The sequence below is a fragment of the Thunnus thynnus genome, chromosome 12 (genome assembly GCF_963924715.1).
Source record: "Thunnus thynnus chromosome 12, fThuThy2.1, whole genome shotgun sequence".
Classification (NCBI taxonomy): domain Eukaryota; kingdom Metazoa; phylum Chordata; class Actinopteri; order Scombriformes; family Scombridae; genus Thunnus; species Thunnus thynnus.
The window spans coordinates 19,446,779-19,462,441 of record NC_089528.1 but is presented as its reverse complement, the minus strand read 5'-3'; the positions used below and the strand labels follow the sequence as shown (position 1 = coordinate 19,462,441).

General features: G+C 39.1%; 2 protein-coding genes and 1 pseudogene across 2 annotated transcripts; all 3 read right to left on the bottom strand.

The window, feature by feature from the left end:
* Positions 1-276: 276 nt before the first annotated feature.
* Positions 277-6,662, bottom strand: thoc1 (THO complex 1). Its single transcript, XM_067606168.1, has 21 exons — positions 6,555-6,662; positions 6,254-6,327; positions 6,106-6,166; positions 5,356-5,425; positions 4,457-4,575; positions 4,309-4,357; positions 4,121-4,216; positions 3,932-4,014; positions 3,766-3,839; positions 3,554-3,662; positions 3,315-3,449; positions 2,982-3,082; positions 2,780-2,846; positions 2,423-2,473; positions 2,152-2,222; positions 1,937-2,032; positions 1,614-1,679; positions 1,440-1,523; positions 1,179-1,326; positions 992-1,073; positions 277-780 (listed from the first exon to the last, which is right to left on the bottom strand). The coding sequence occupies exons 1-21, from the start codon at positions 6,600-6,602 to the stop codon at positions 503-505; spliced, it is 1,962 nt and encodes a 653-aa protein (XP_067462269.1). The 5' UTR covers positions 6,603-6,662; the 3' UTR covers positions 277-502.
* Positions 6,663-11,745: 5,083 nt separating this feature from the next.
* LOC137193510 (aquaporin FA-CHIP-like) lies at positions 11,746-13,723 on the bottom strand (annotated as a pseudogene).
* Positions 13,682-15,451, bottom strand: LOC137194336 (aquaporin-1-like). The gene is made up of 4 exons (XM_067606167.1): positions 14,935-15,451; positions 14,273-14,431; positions 14,027-14,107; positions 13,682-13,935 (listed from the first exon to the last, which is right to left on the bottom strand). Exons 1-4 carry the CDS (start codon positions 15,295-15,297, stop codon positions 13,741-13,743), a joined length of 798 nt encoding a protein of 265 aa, XP_067462268.1. The 5' UTR covers positions 15,298-15,451; the 3' UTR covers positions 13,682-13,740.
* Between the last annotated feature and the right edge of the window lie 212 nt (positions 15,452-15,663).

Genomic DNA, 15,663 nt, shown 5'->3' with positions numbered 1-15,663 from the left:
TGAGGAGCTAGGTCAGAACAGGTTGCCCTTGTGGTGAACTGTGTGCAGTTAAATAAAGACTTGAGATTCAACCGTGACAGTTTACTCGACAAGCCTTGACCATTGTCGTTGTTGACGCTTGATTTCAAAATCTGACATCAATACTTTTAAATGCTATGCTTCACTTTGTTTCTCTGCGCAGGTTTCCTTGATCATCCTGCCACAATGTGTAAGACCTAACCATCACTCTGTAATAAGTTATTGACTGATCGCTTTTCATAGGTGGTGAAAATAAACTGTATACCAAAATGTGAGATTCTTTAATGTGAGCGTGTGGTTGAAGTCCTCTTACAAACATTTTTATTAGAAAAAACATTTATTGAATTTTCTACAGTGAAAAAAACATGGATTTCAACTTTTACTACATACAAAAAAATTAAGTCTCCAAGTGTTTTTGGTATGAAAGAATGCTGCAACAACGTAATGAAGGTACTGAGTATTTAAAAGTAACGGATTATCTAATTCAAGCCTCACTGAGGCTGTCTGCAATCTGGGAGAATCCAGCAGCGTTGAGAGCCGAGACCAGGTTCTCCACAGTAGCTTGTGTTCCCTCTCTGTCCTGCCAGGCAACCAGCAGCAGCTTGGCCTGCATGTCGACATCTTCGCTGTCTGTTTCGATCTCACGCACCTCCGCCGCCTTCATCTCTAGATGAGTGGCTAACGTCCTCCACTGAGTGCCAAGTTTGGCCGCTATGTCATCCATCTGCTGGTTTGTCACAAGCTTGCTCTGTATGCTTGGACCTGGGAGAAAGACAATAGGGAGGATATGAATAGACTGGAATGGAAATTCGTGGTAACATGGAGGATAAGGTGATTAATCATCCGAACTAGAACATGAAAAAAAATACAGAGGTCAAGTTGGGTTGGGGAGGCTGGACGTGTTGTTGCACGCTAGAGGTATATAGTGGGACGTGAGAGGTATTGTGTTTAATAAGCGACTGTTCAAACTCACTGTCATTGCTCTCTTTGAGAAGATTGTCTCCGTTGTCGTCATCTTCTTCACCCGTCTTGATCTCTTCAGAAGGGATATCCTTCTGCACGTAGGGAACGAAAATCTCGATGTCAGTGTTTGTGCGTCACGCAGACTTTTTAGTCATTACGAATACTGTTTTTTAAAGTTAAAAAAAACACATCCTCACCGGCAGTTCTTTGGCCAGTTTGCTAACCATGCTGTCTAAATAGTCCGCCAGGCTCTTGAACTTCTGGTTTGTCGGTTGAAAGAAGTGCGGACTTCTCCTGGACAGCAGCCTCAGAGCACGCCAACCGTAGTTTGGGTTCCGCACAACCCTGAACAGATTTACAGAAAGACACTGAAAACTCAGAAAAACGGGACTGGAAATGAAGCCATTTAGGTAACTGGCTTGAAGGTTTTGACAGGACATGTTTAAGCGCAAACTTACTTGTACTCCTCCTCCACCATGTTAGCAGGGTCGGCCTGTTCAATGGCCTCTGCAAAGAATTCATCCAGGGATGGCATAAACTCCCTGAAAGTAAGACAACAAATGTGAAAAACTAAAAAATGATGGTTTACAATTGTAGTAGGAAACAATCTGCTTGTGTTCTGAACCACTTACCTGCTGTCTGACTTGCAGGCCTCCATGTTGTCTTGGTTCAGGTTCCACAGTCGAGTCAACTCGTCACTAATAAAAACACAGTGAAGCTTGAAAAATAGAAATAAACTCCACCGGAGGTGGTGTATTTTTATAGTTTCGGTCACATTCTACTATTGATTCCCAGACCTGTCTTTATTTGCCGCCCCCTCCCCCATGTTGTGCTCAAAACAGGGTCTGCACAGAACAATGCTGGCACAGTTTCACTACTAAATTTAGCAGGATTACAGGATTCAAACCTGGGATTTTCTTTTTAAAAAGACTCTCTCCAGTACAAGTTTCCTTACTTTCCCATGAAGATCTTGCGGTCAGGTCCTTTTCCGAGGAAGTCTTCTGGAGCTTGTCTTTTCCTGGTGGGCCTCTTGGGTTTGTCATCGACTGGCCTGTTAAAGAGGAAACAAGTAGGACAAAATCTCACTTTGGCATGCAACCTTCGAGCCTGCTCTGGATAAACTGGATTGATCAACAAAATCAAAAATGTTCCGCCGTCACTATTAAGTACCGTTCTTTCACAAAGCTCGGGCATCCCTCGTTTTTCCAACCATTCCAGTTCTCCTCTGTGTTGAGGATATGCTGTCAAAAAGAAATTTAAAGAGACACCAAGTCTTGTAGTTAGTTAATTGGTGAAGATGATGATGATGAAAATCTTTCAATATTACGTATTCATAACAGGTATGTAAATTTTGTTGGACATGACTAGTAAAGGACAAAACTCTGACACAAATAACAATGTGAATGTCTTTAATACTAGTATTTCTACAAACTGAACTTACTTCAACCATTGTGGCAAACTTGTCCCCATCAGGAGGGATCTCTCTCAGTAGCTACAAGAGAACAGTTACATGTTAAAACAGGTTTGTTTTTCTCTATTAGACCATTTTCATTTTTAAATGAATCATATATTTCAAGGAGAAGTACACTTATAAACAAAATTCAAAACGCATAATACATTGTAACCTGTGATAATTTAGTATTTATGTACCATGTATCATAACTTGTCAACATGTACAAGTTTCAGATATAATAATAATGCTATGCAGTAGCAGATAAGTACTAAAATCACATTGATTTCTGTGAACTGACCCTTTAAGTGTGTCTATAATGGTTCGACTAACTCCTTATTGACTGACCTGGTAAACCAGTTTAGTTGTCTCTTCAATCCATGTGGTCTGGTCATCGTTCAGAATGCAGCTGGAGCTATGAGAAGACAAATACATACTAAATATTAAACTCCCACACCTGACAAATTTTTTACAATTTATTTACAATTTCTCACTTGTTTTTACACAAATGGAAATTGTTTTTGGATTATTCGACAAAGACAAAACTTACCTTTTAAATTTCACCTGACCCTTCAGGTACTGGAAGAGGATGAGGTACTGAAGTAGAATATGGCGCCTGAAGTTGCTGTCGCTGAGCTGCAAGTCCATCAGCTGGAGATGAAGAGTAAAAGAAAAGGAAGTGAGGTAATGTCTAACCCATATCTTCGGGAGGTTATCAAATATCATATCTTATCTTTAAATGGTTCAGAAAATAGTCTTGACAACATCATACTCTCACTCAGAGTGGAATTGATTGTCTCGTTCAGCCTTTAAAACAGCCTCATAACTGAATAAAAATTGTGTGAACGGCCCGTTATTACCGCTGTAAAAATAGTTTTCTCACCTTCTCGCTTGTTAGGAACTTGGCAAAGTAGACATGTTCTCTTCCAGATGCTCTCAGCTCCTCTAGCTTTCTTTTAGAGGCCTGCATGTCATCCAGCTTGAAGCTCTTGAATACTGCCAAGGTCTCATCTGAGTACTGTACAAGACAGAAGGAAATTCACATTGATAATGCCCTACTTTGCTTTTTTGCTATGATTTGACAGTGACCGGGCAAGGGCAAACTGTTCTGAGGTGCATTACCTTGAGGAATGTCATCCAAGAGAATTTATCGTAACACTGCACAGGGTTTCTGAAGTAGTCCTGCAGTGTCCAGAACTTTCTGTACAAGTTGTAGTCAATCGGGATTGAGCTGAAATGAAATTTTATTTTAAATTAACTTAAAGACTAAAAACTGAATAAAGAAACTCTGTCATTTAAATAAAAGAACAGGGACGAGCGTTAGAGCTACTTACCATGGTGCAGGTAAATCCTCTTCTCCCATTTCTCCTTCCTCTACTTCCATACCTTCTTCCTTTTCTTCTGTGTGCTATAAAACATGGAACCGACAATTACAATCTAACTGAGATTTAAATTTAATTTCAAAATGCATGCAAACATTAGCACATGGTAACACCTTACCTTTTGTCCAAGAGTACTTTCTTGTTCATTTTTGTTGAATACCGTGATGTTGTCCAGGTTGAACTGGCTCTGTAGATTCAGACCTGGAATAAACATAAAACAGGTGTAAAAAGGAGTCATCAGAGGAGCCGAGGAACATTGTAAACTGCATCTTTGACGGGGTTTATATTGTCTTATTGCTGCTCTTACCTGATTTTTCAGACAGGGGGAAAAGACGTGCCAGGAAAAGCTGGATTCGCCCGCAGAATACAGTATTCTGAGACTTGGAAAGCCTCCTTAAAAGATCTACAAGGTGAAAAAAGTGTCACAAACAGCTTTGTCTTTTAAACTTAACAAAATCTTATACATCAAAAACAAGAATGAGATTTTATCCTCACCGTTACACATCCTCAACAAATAGTTCTTCCCGGCAGTATAAAAGGAGTTCTGGGAGAAACGGAGGGTACAGGTACGGTGATCAAATGATCTAGATTATGCTGGATAAAGACTTCAATTGACTTTACTGAGAGGCTGCAGCTTATTTACCGATTTCCAGGTGGAGACATTCTCCTCGACAAAGGAGAAGATTTTGTCACACTGGTCAAGAGGAAGACTGTCCAGTACATCTCCCAGCAGAAGGAAAGGAGTCGTAGCAGAGCAGATACCTGCACGGAGAGAAGGAAACAGAACAGTAAAGGCTTGATCACCACATTAATCACATATTTGTATTATTAGCCATAAATAGCTGATGAATGATAAAAGGCCTCATTGGTGTATGTGTAGAGAATACCATTCACACCAAACCGCATGCAACATGTAGGAACATGCACAGAATTATACAGTATTCTCAGTTTCCCTACATAAGTCAAAAAAGTTCCCAACCTTATTTCCTTGCAACAACACAAGGCTGACCAGATCTTAAGTGACAAGGAAAAAAAGTGTAAAAGAGACCAGTAGGGGCTGGTTGAAGGAAGGACAACTGAACACTTTAAGAATAATACTTCAGTTTTAAAACTTGATTGGAAGTCAGAGGCCAAGTGCATAGAAGAGTTAATATCTGTGGGACTTTTCAAAAGGAATCTCTTAATGATGACATTTGTGGCTAGGCGTTTTGTATGGGAAGCTTTTAATGTCTCTTATTTCATTTTCGTTTGTTCTCTAATTGGAAGCTAGCTTGATCTAGCTTGAAGAAGCCAAATTTCACTGCCTTCAATGCTGCCATCTGCTGTGTTGTGCTGTTTTGCATGTAACAATAAAACCTCTCGGATCTCTCGGACCTAAAATAAATATGTATAATTTGTAGGTTAAGTTGGTAGTACAGTGTTACAGGGTTATTGCACAGTGCCTGAGTTAACCTTTCAGAAGTGTGACAGCATATTATGTGTATTATAACGTATTAAGACAAATCTTTCACTGATTGATGTCAGCCTTTTAAGTCAACATACCCTCTGTAACGGCATCTATACTCAGGTAGATGAGAGACAGATAGTCATCACAGCTCGCCTTCTGCTCAACCTGCAGAGAAAAACATTAACATCAGGCTTTCATAAACCAGCAACAGTCTAATGAAATTACTGAGGTTTGTTAAACCAAGCTCTAGAGACAATGCTGAAGTTAGCTTCTGATTTGGGCTTAAAGGGGAAAGTTAAGGGAAACATTAATAATGATATTAAGCAGCTGTTTCTCTGTTCTTTCACCACTTACACCTCTGAAAAAGTGTGAGACATTGTAGCAAAAGCCTTAACACTGTTTAAATCCACTGTCAGATTTGAGAAACCTTTATTTTGCTTATGGAAACTGCAAATATTTCTCCATCCAGACCGCATTAGACCAGATCCCGATCAAAAACCACTATACTTAGACTCGTCAAATCTGGACTAGATTATTATTATCAAGATTTGACAGATCGAATTATAGTGGTTTTTGATCTGGACCTGGTCTGATGGGTTCTGGATGGAAAAATATCAGTGAAATCGCCCTTTTTTTAGTTTTCACAAATAAGATAAAGGTTTAACAGATCTGAAAGTGGGTTTAAACAGCGTTTAGGTTTCTCCTACGATGTCTAAAATGGTGAAAGTGGCGGAAAAAAACAGAGAATCGGCCGCTACATATCTTTATTTATGTTTCCCTTACTTTTCCCTTTAACCCAGTTTCGGAAGCTAACTTCAGCGTTAGATGACCGCTATTTAACTCACAATCTGGTCACCAAGGACCCCCCTCAGAGCCTGGTCAAGTGTGCTCTTCTTTTCCGTCTCACTGTAACACACACACATCAGTCAATTCAAAGCTAGCCTGCATGTTGTGTTTAACTAACGTCTATCCAAATAAAATAGTGTTACTTACTTCCCAAGGATCTGATTGAAAGCAGTTATTATAGGTTTGCTGTTTTTACCAGCCAGGGCTTGTATGGTAGAAGCCTGCGGGCGAGTGAGAGGGAAGAAGAAAACATTTCATTTGAGAGAGAAGACGTCGTTGGGTACGTTAGCGTTAGCGTTAGCTAGCAACTGCTAACGGTTATAATAACAGAACAAGACAAAACAGTGACTTGCAGTGATAAGGCTGCTATCTAGCAGGTATTGTTGTCACTACATACAGTATTCATTAACATGTGATTCAATAACAAGGCAATTCAGTGATTTCTCACCGTAAATTTGTCTTTAGCGTCGACAAACTTAAATAAGGACGGCGACATCTTTACACCTCTGTGACCGGAACTGACGCCAGACGTCTTCCGGTTTCTTCGTTGTTTTTGTTTCTCTTTCTTTATTGACATATAAAACAATTAAACAATTTTTCTTCCACAAAATCATGATATCCAAAATATAAAAAAAATAATCTTGCGGTTTGCAGAAGGAGAAAACCCCTCTGATCGGGGAGGGAGGTTACACTTCATACAAATATTAGAAATAACAGCAACAACAACAACAAAAAACAGGTATTGATAGTTTTTACATTTTTGCGATACATGCTACCTTCAAAGTATCAAACTAATAAAGTGCCCCTGGTCAGCTGTAACATTGTTATTATTATATACTATATCATATAACTATACAAACTCTACTATATTATGTCTGTAAATAGTTAGATGCATTTTGTTTCTGAATAGTATATATTTGAAAAATCAATGTTCGATCCAAGTAATTAAATGTTACACCTCTACAAATATTTTAACTGATGCATTATTTTGCTCAGTAATGATCTATTTTATTTAGATCACAATTAGATCTCAAATTTAAGATAAAATAAGACATACTTTACTGTCCCAGAGGGGAAATTTGTCTTGGGCTCAAGTGTTGAATACAGCTGCATATAGAAAAATACAACGGTACATACAATATAGGTACATAATCTCCATTATGTACATGACTCCAAACAGACACATATAAAATACACTATTATACTACTAGTACTTAGACTATACACTATTCCTAAAATGATAAAACACAATAAACTGTGCTCAGTAATTTAAAGAATGAAAACAATAAAAAGGAGAAATTATTTTATTTCTTTTTTATTTCTTATTTTTATTATTTTACTTGGCTGAGAAAAAACAAAAATGTTTTAACTCAGTTGTATGTGACATTACAGTTGAAGTTCAGCCATGGTACAACAGCTGTATATAATCTGAGCACCTCTGACCACATCAGATTGTAAACTGGAAAAAGTAACCAAATATATACAAGTCGCAAAAAAATACACAATACATGAGGATATATATTTCAAAAGCATATTTTCTTTAAAATCAAAAATGTGTGAACCCATCATGTCTTGATTTTCAAGCAGGGCATTGAGCTGAGTATAAGGGGGATGAGTGATGATATTCAAACATATAACTTCACATTTTATGTTGAAAAGTTACAACTGAACCTGTTCTCTCTATACGATTGCCTGGCAGTCTTCAGTGAAATAGAAGAGGATGTTGTTTTTGGAAAATTCAGCTTCATTCTGATATTTAGGCCAGACTAATCAAGATATTATTGTGGCCTTCAGTCCATGCAGGACTTAATCCAGTTCAGGCCAGAGGGCGGCAGTGTTGCACACTATTTATGTCCACAATAGTTAAAGCCATCAGATCAGTTGCTCTGTTTGCACACATGAAAACAAATTGATTGTGAGTGAACAGGTGGTAAAATGTACAATGGTCGGATGAACCTGAAATCCACCATCTTCTGATGATGATCCCTGTAATATTTTACATTATATGAACATGTAGATGGTGGTATAATGTGTGTCTATTTTATTGGCCTCAGTCCATAAATTTGTTTTAAAAACTTCACTGAAATCTCTCAGAAACTATCTGATTTATGTTCATCACAGTTGTTCTCATGATCCATATTTGTCAATTTGGATGATTACTGTCTCCAAAAGTAATTGGTGGTCATACAGGTATGTTGCATGTGTCCTTAACTTAAAGTTAGATGTTCAGGACAGGGCCAAAGTTATCACTGGCATTCAGTGGTTATGAGTAGGATTAATAGAGGTCACCACAGTCCTATTAGTGTGTTCATGTGTGTTGATTTGCATGTGTGTCTGTGTCTGCCAGTGCACATTTCATTGTGTTGTTGTCATACAATTTAAATTGCAACTGCTGAGCTGCCGGGCTTGAATTCTTTGATACGATCTACTGTTCAACAATGTCACACAGCACATTAGAACCAGTGGGGCATTACACTGTGATGTCAATCATTAAATGTCCAATCGTACATTTTATAGCAGAAAACTTTAATAACCTGGATTTGGTTTGTTGCCAAGTGTTAGTCTATGCTTTAAAACACCTTTTAATCAATTTGAGAATGCCAATATGTTGCATATTTTGGTGGTGGGATGACCTTTCAGTTTACATATGAACAACTACTGTGTTTTAACTTTGACAGTCTACATTCACTGTTGATCTGTTGTGATCTGCATTTATCAGCAGTTTCACAAGTCAGGACCTCTAAAGTAGTTTGTGGTAGTATGACTATTCACCTTCTGCACCCTCTGACAAATGTTTATAGCCCTACAGTTACAAAGGCTAACTGAACCTAAAGGTGTTGTGATGATGTTTGGAGAAAAACACTGCAGTTGTGAAAATATAGGCCAGTAGTGTCACGTGGAAAGAGCTGAGGAATCACTGTCATTGCATCTGTATTATTGCAGTGGTCATAAAAAAGGAAGTGAGAACTGTTTTACCCTGCAGTTTTGATTGACATCTTGTTTATGGTACGCAGAGTACTGCACACAGTTTACCAGATATCTAACCATGCCCCACCCCCACAACCCACTCTTCTGACACAGCGTTTTTTGAACCATTGCCAAAAACTGATGAAAAACAGAAAGGGAGTGAGTGTGGGGAGTGACTATCGGGTTGCAGATAAGGGCCCCTGCATCAGTCAGTATAGGGAGATGGGGTGAAGAGGACTAGTGGGGTTTAAAGTTAAGGTTAAAGGGAAGCAGTCTTCTAGCTGCCGGATAGTTGGAGATGTTTCGTCGCTGCCGGGTACAAAGGAAGCAGGTGCATGTCCCTTTAGAGGATAAGGCTGGTGTTTCTTTAAGACAACAAATTGATGACAAGACCAAGACCAACAATTTGTTTGTCCATGTCTCAATTGTTTTCAACTTCCCTACCACCATGTCAGTCAGCACCAAGCCCATTTGTTCCAACAGAAAATATTATCTTTAAAAACAAATATATAGTTCCACTTTTCTTTAAAGACAAAGTAACTTCCTAAAACAGCTACCTCAAACAGGAGTTAAAGTGTTTTTGTTGGGTACTGTTTTCAGCCGCGGATTAATAAACATTTGTTGTGCTAGAGAGTATTTACGGTACCCATGTTCATTGTAATGAAGGAACATGTCACCCTGTGCAATAGTGTGGCTAATTTGTTTTTAATAGTTTTTGGATAGAAATAAAGGTCTATGACACAGAGGAACAAGTGATATCAGTTCATGGCTGCACAGAAAAGACTTGTTAGTTTAGGATCAATTCATTGTTGGTTTTGGTCTTTTGTGACAACAAGAAAAACATAGGATATTTTCTTATCCCTTAATGTATTTCTATTCATTTTGAATTAAAATACGGGAAACTGGTTTCCAACACAGAATCTGATGAGAATATTCAGGATGTAAGTTAAATAGACTGAAAATAATGAAAATTGGGTTAACTCTTTGAAATCAGTTTAAACCAGGTTAGACCTCCATTCCCAGTTGTTTGTTTTGTCTAGATAAATATAATGACAGGACCACTGGATGCTCCCCCATGCCAAGTAATGGAATAATCAAGCTCAACACAAGAGCCAAATAATATGATGAATGACACTCTTAGACAAAATGATTGAGGAACAACAAAAAGAGCATTGTCCATGTTGTTGAGGACAAACTTCAAAACAAGAGGCTAAACACAATGCTCTGACCTCCGAGGTTAAGCACACAAAGGAAGGAGATTTTAGATTGTCTACCGTCACATGACTGGCCTCTGAGATTCTACCATAAAAAATCATGTGAAGAAGTGTCATGTCATATAAGTGAGATAAACCCATCAGCACAGCTATCCTTCATTGATAAATTTAAAAGCAAGGCGCACTTTAGCAGTTTTATGAGAAACCAAACTGACAAGAGTTGTGGTAACATACACCAGAGCAGAGCAATATTCCTCCTTGAAGGGAGGAAAGCCATAGAGGATGATATATATAGTGAATGTACATAAATATTTTTATTCAGATTGCAATTGCAATTAAATATAAAGAAATATGTTGATTTGTTCAGGTTCTACAGATAATTATGGGGCTCTTCCCTGAAAACTTTCCAAGCTGTCAACATCAGCATTACAGTCCATCTATCTCTTGCATGAATGCTTAATGTTGCACTGAATTTGTGATAGCCTATATATCAGTGATTTTCCATCATGGATTTCACTTCCTTAGCTGTTAGGCAATAAGTGGAACTTGGACTTGACAATATAACAAAATGCACACCTTTATGTCCTTACCGGGCGTTGTAAAATTATTTGGGACACACATTTTGTTAATGATCATCTCACACAGATCAGAATAATAGGAATGCTCTCAAAGCGGATGTGCATCCAACCACAGCGTTTATCCCGGCTCCTGATTGGAGCGCAAGCTAACAATAACTTGCATCTATTTAAACAACCTTGGCTGGATTGCCCTCCTACTGCAGGGTTTGTGTTGAGAAATGTTCGGTTGTGGAGTTTAAAGTCATTTGATGGTTATTCAATGATTAGCCCAGGGTGTGGGGACCATCAAATACACAGAAGCCATAAAATGGGATGTGAGGGGGCCATGTGCGTAGATGGAGAAAGGACATTCTTGTGTCACAGCCAAACAGGAAATCTCTGTGATATCCACATCTTGTCTAATCATGCGTTTTCTTATGAAGAATTTAAAGTTCCTTTATGTGCAATTACCTGATCCACATCCTTGTGTTGTTTTACTACAGAGAGATTTTTGGGACTGTCGCCAAACACCTTGAAAAGAATAATAGTGTATACAGTGGCTGATACATTGTAAAGCAATTCTTGTCAAGGTCATTCGGATCTAAATATACATTGAGTTAGTCTGGTAACTCCTCAATGTAAACAAGGATATGTAGACCTTACTCTGAACTTTGCCATATAGAAAACAGTTGGAGATGTAAACACTGAAATGGAGGGATAAACAGGGATATTTAAAGATAAGATCACTGGTTAAAAACACATGTGATTTAAAGACTACCACAAAAACACTTGATGCAAAACTAATACATATAATCATAACCATTTTAAAGCATATCTGTATATCAGATATGCAGTTTACCAATGTGCTGACAAACAGATGAGTTAAAATGTTGCATCTTGTTCAGTGTTTAAGCCATTGACTTGGCCCTGAGCTGCCGTTGCCTTCTCCATTTATTTCAGATGCATCGTTTTCATCCTCTGGACCATTAAGCAGGATGCTCCTGTGTGTGCTGAAGTCGTATGATTATGGATATGGAAGGAAATCATAAATAAGAGCTGCCACTCTGCCACCACACATCAGCCCCAGCCAGTAAACCTGGAGTAAAAGTAGAGATAAGCTACATTTGTCTGTGAGATGGTAAAATGGATAAAAAGGGATTTTAGTGGCAAAGCTTCAAACTGTCAGCTTATATTACCCAGTGGTCCTCCATGTCACTACGTATCAAAGCTGGTCCAAGAGAGAAAGCAAGATTGATATCTCATCCGGTCAAATCTATCTGTAAATGACAACACATATAGTGTTTATTGAACAGATTATATTCATCGGGTGGAATAGTTCATATGTGTAGTTTGGGAATATGTAGTTATCTTATGCACAAATCAATTACAAATCAATAGTGCTGGCTATTCTTACATCATCAGTTTTGAAAATATATATTGAGAGTGGAAAAAAAAAATACAGTAACTCAATGTTTTTGTCGAGACATTTAAATTTGTTGATTGACCAGTATGATACATTTTTAAATATATCAAGTTTTTAAAAAATAAGTTGCCCATGGTGAAAGCTTATTGTTCATCTTGTTAATGCAGTTTTCCTGTGTTTAGCGTGCGTCATAAGGATTTTAAAAACTTTCTTGGCCACATTATAAGTCAGTTTTGGCACCAGGGATCTAGGCGGTGAGCCCTTAGTACTTCTGTAGTTTGTTTTATGTTTCCATGAACACACTTACAAAAACAGCGATCAAAAGTTGACACATGCAGCTAATTTGTATTCTGCGTGTGTAGCTGCTTTGCAATTGTTTTCTGAAGTACTTTCTTCCTGGCGTGCTGGCATATCAGCCGCACCGTGCAAAATTACGTATCGAAGCAAGGGAAAGAAAAAATCTTGAATCATGGCAACACCTGTCAAACACTGGAAAATTGTACTGGCAAGGAGAAATAGTGGTCTCAAGAAAACACTAACACTGACTTAGGATATGTGCCAGCACACCTCAGCAACCTGAACAAAAATCCAACATGAAAAACCAAATTGCTGTTTACTGCAGAGCTATTTGAGTCGAATAGTGCTTTCATTTTTTCCAACATCTGTTATTTAAATGAAACCCTTGTCCGTTCCCACACGACTTATTTTAGTAAGTGACACACAGGGAACCAGATGAAGAGTGACAAGGAATTTGATTAAAAACCATTGTCCCACAGTCACATTTAGTTGGAAAAGATAGTGAATAACAGCTCTTTTAACAGCAAAAAGATAATGAATGCAGTGGTTTACACTACATAAAGTCAACCTCTTTCTATATATTTTAAAAGCTCAATAATTGTCCTGTCAAGATGAAAGTCAAAGTAGACAAGGATGATCCCTTACCATGAGATTTACCGGGTCTAAATCCATTCACAATAGCACTAGCTGCAACTGCCCCAAGCATCTGAGCCAGGATGTAGCACACACATCTGAGGACACTGATCTGGCAGCTGACCAGCCTGCCCAGAGTGACTGCAGGGTTCAGGTGTGCTCCACTGATGTGCCCCAAGCTCTGAGCCAGTGTGGCAGTGAACAGCACAAAGGCCAGCGAGACCTTCTCCACCAGAACAACTCTCTCATCTTTTCCAACGATAGCTGGAAAAGATACGGCTGAAAAATTCTGCAGCCACAACCCTCGAAGAACACCCACCTTTTAATTTCTGGCATCTCAGCTTTTAGTGTGTCTGGTGTGTTAAAACCAACATGTTATGCGCACCAGTATTTATAGTGGAAAGGCTTTGTATTCAGAGGGGAGGAGAAAAGAGATGAAACAGGAAAAGATGTCAAGCATCAAGAGAGCAAAGAATCAAACTCCTTATCTTGAAAAATTATTTTATTTGACATAAATACACATCATGCAGGAATTATTTGTACTCAGACTGGCTCCTTTGACCATTCTCCATCTTTAACATCCTCCAGAAGGGGCTCCCGAATTTCAGTTTCCTGTGTTGAGCCGCAGTTGAACAGAACTTTTGATTTATCACTTAAGGGCTCATCTCTGGGTGACAGTATGTAGTTATACAGAAGAGCTGCCACTACACCACCACTCAGTGGTCCTGCCCAGTACACCTGAAGAACAAAACAGGAAGAACACATTTCAATAGGAATGACTCATGAATCCAATAATTTCAAATCTGATTTGCACTTCCGCATTACGTACCCAATGATCATCAAAAGACTTCTGTATAATTGCAGGCCCAAAGGATCGAGCTGGGTTTATACCGCATCCTGTGTAGCTGATCTGCAAACCATATCAGAGGAAAACAACACTTACCTCTCTGGCTGTACATCTTGCAAGCTTGATGTACAGCCAGATCATTGTTATCAGGCCACAGCAGGATGGATAAACCATCTACTAAATTAATGAGGGAGGGGGAGGGATATAGAAACGTCTTAATATATTTACCCCGGCAAGGTGTCCCAACCCCACCGAAAGTCCGATCGCCAGAGGTGCAAATCCACCAATATCACGTCTTTTGTCAGTGACTGCGATCACACACAGGACCAGTTGGAGGGTGAGCAGGAATTCTACACCAAAACCTTGACTTGGGCTGATTCCACTAAGCTGCAATAATGAAGAAAACAAAACACTTAATTATGATTAGGGGGAAAATAAGCCTACAATTCCGCAACTCCTGCATCAGCTGCTAAAGAAAACCGAAAATGGAAACAAGCATGCTGCAAACCCCCCCCCCCCCCCCAAAAAAAAACCATCAGGCAGACCATGCTTCAACTATTTAGCTGCCTGATTGACTTAGTACTTAAATTACTGCCTAGGACAGCACAAGCTTTCATCCCAAACCCAATGCCCTCCTGCTTTTGTTGCATGACAGCTACAAACCTGGAGTGATAATTAGAATTTGACAATTAAACACCTTATCACCAACAGTTAGCAAATGCGGAAGTCTTAGAGATTAGAACACGCAACTTTAGACAATGGGTGTCAGACTTTCACAGGAAGACTAGATCAGCCTGGAGGCAATTCCCCAAATGTCACTCAATCTGAGCAGTAAATGTCATTCATTAGCATTACTCAGGAAAATTGGAAGGACATAGATTCTTCCTTACCTTGTTAACACCCAGTGAATCTGTGGTTTCTGGCCTTATGCCATACACAATGGCACTGCCCGCCACTGCTCCCACAACTTGAGCTATTATGTAGAAAAAGGCTTTGAGGACACTCATCTGGCAGCTTGTCAGGAGGCCCAGGGTGATGGCAGGATTAAGGTGGGCACCACTAATGTGGCCTATGCACTGGGCTAATGTAGCAATGGCCAGGCCAAATGCAAATGCCACTTTTATCTCCTGGTCGGGGTAGGAATCATTTGGATCCCCTATTGCAGCAGAGAGGCCGATGAAGATGAAGATGATCATTCCTAGCAACTCAGCCAGAACTGCCTTCCAAAATGCCCACGTTTTAATTTCTGACATTTCTGGCTAGTCAGATAATGTCAGCGTCATGCTAAAACACAGAGTTTATCCAAGACTGCGAAACAGGCAGAAACGTGGTTCCACCAGCAAACCAATTGAAAGCATCATGAGTCACATTCACCAGCATTCATCAAGTGTGTGGCTGTAAAGAATCAGGCCTAATTAGAAACAGCTGAGAGATATGCGTTTTCCACCAGTTAGAATGACCTCCATTTCTCCTGTTCTGTTCAGTACTTTTCCAGTTTAACAGAAGGCGGTGCTGCTTTTTTTGTAATTCACAACTCATTAATGATCACACCAAACTGTTGTGGATGTTAACAGAGTGATTTGGAAAAAGCAGTTCAAATGAAGAATATATTAATTTAT

Excerpts from the sequence above, each read along its gene's own strand:
- thoc1 (XM_067606168.1), bottom strand. The coding sequence starts at position 6,602 with ATGTCGCCGTCCTTATTTAAGTTTGTCGACGCTAAAGACAAATTTACG. Across the intron at positions 2,474-2,779 it reads CAACTAAACTGGTTTACCAG|CTACTGAGAGAGATCCCTCC; the intron begins GTCAGTCAATAA and ends GTTCTCTTGTAG. Across the intron at positions 1,327-1,439 it reads ATGGTGGAGGAGGAGTACAA|GGTTGTGCGGAACCCAAACT; the intron begins GTAAGTTTGCGC and ends AAATCTGTTCAG.
- LOC137194336 (XM_067606167.1), bottom strand. The coding sequence starts at position 15,297 with ATGTCAGAAATTAAAACGTGGGCATTTTGGAAGGCAGTTCTGGCTGAG. Across the intron at positions 14,432-14,934 it reads ATTCACTGGGTGTTAACAAG|CTTAGTGGAATCAGCCCAAG; the intron begins GTAAGGAAGAAT and ends TCATTATTGCAG. Across the intron at positions 14,108-14,272 it reads GGTTGGGACACCTTGCCGGG|ATCAGCTACACAGGATGCGG; the intron begins GTAAATATATTA and ends TATGGTTTGCAG.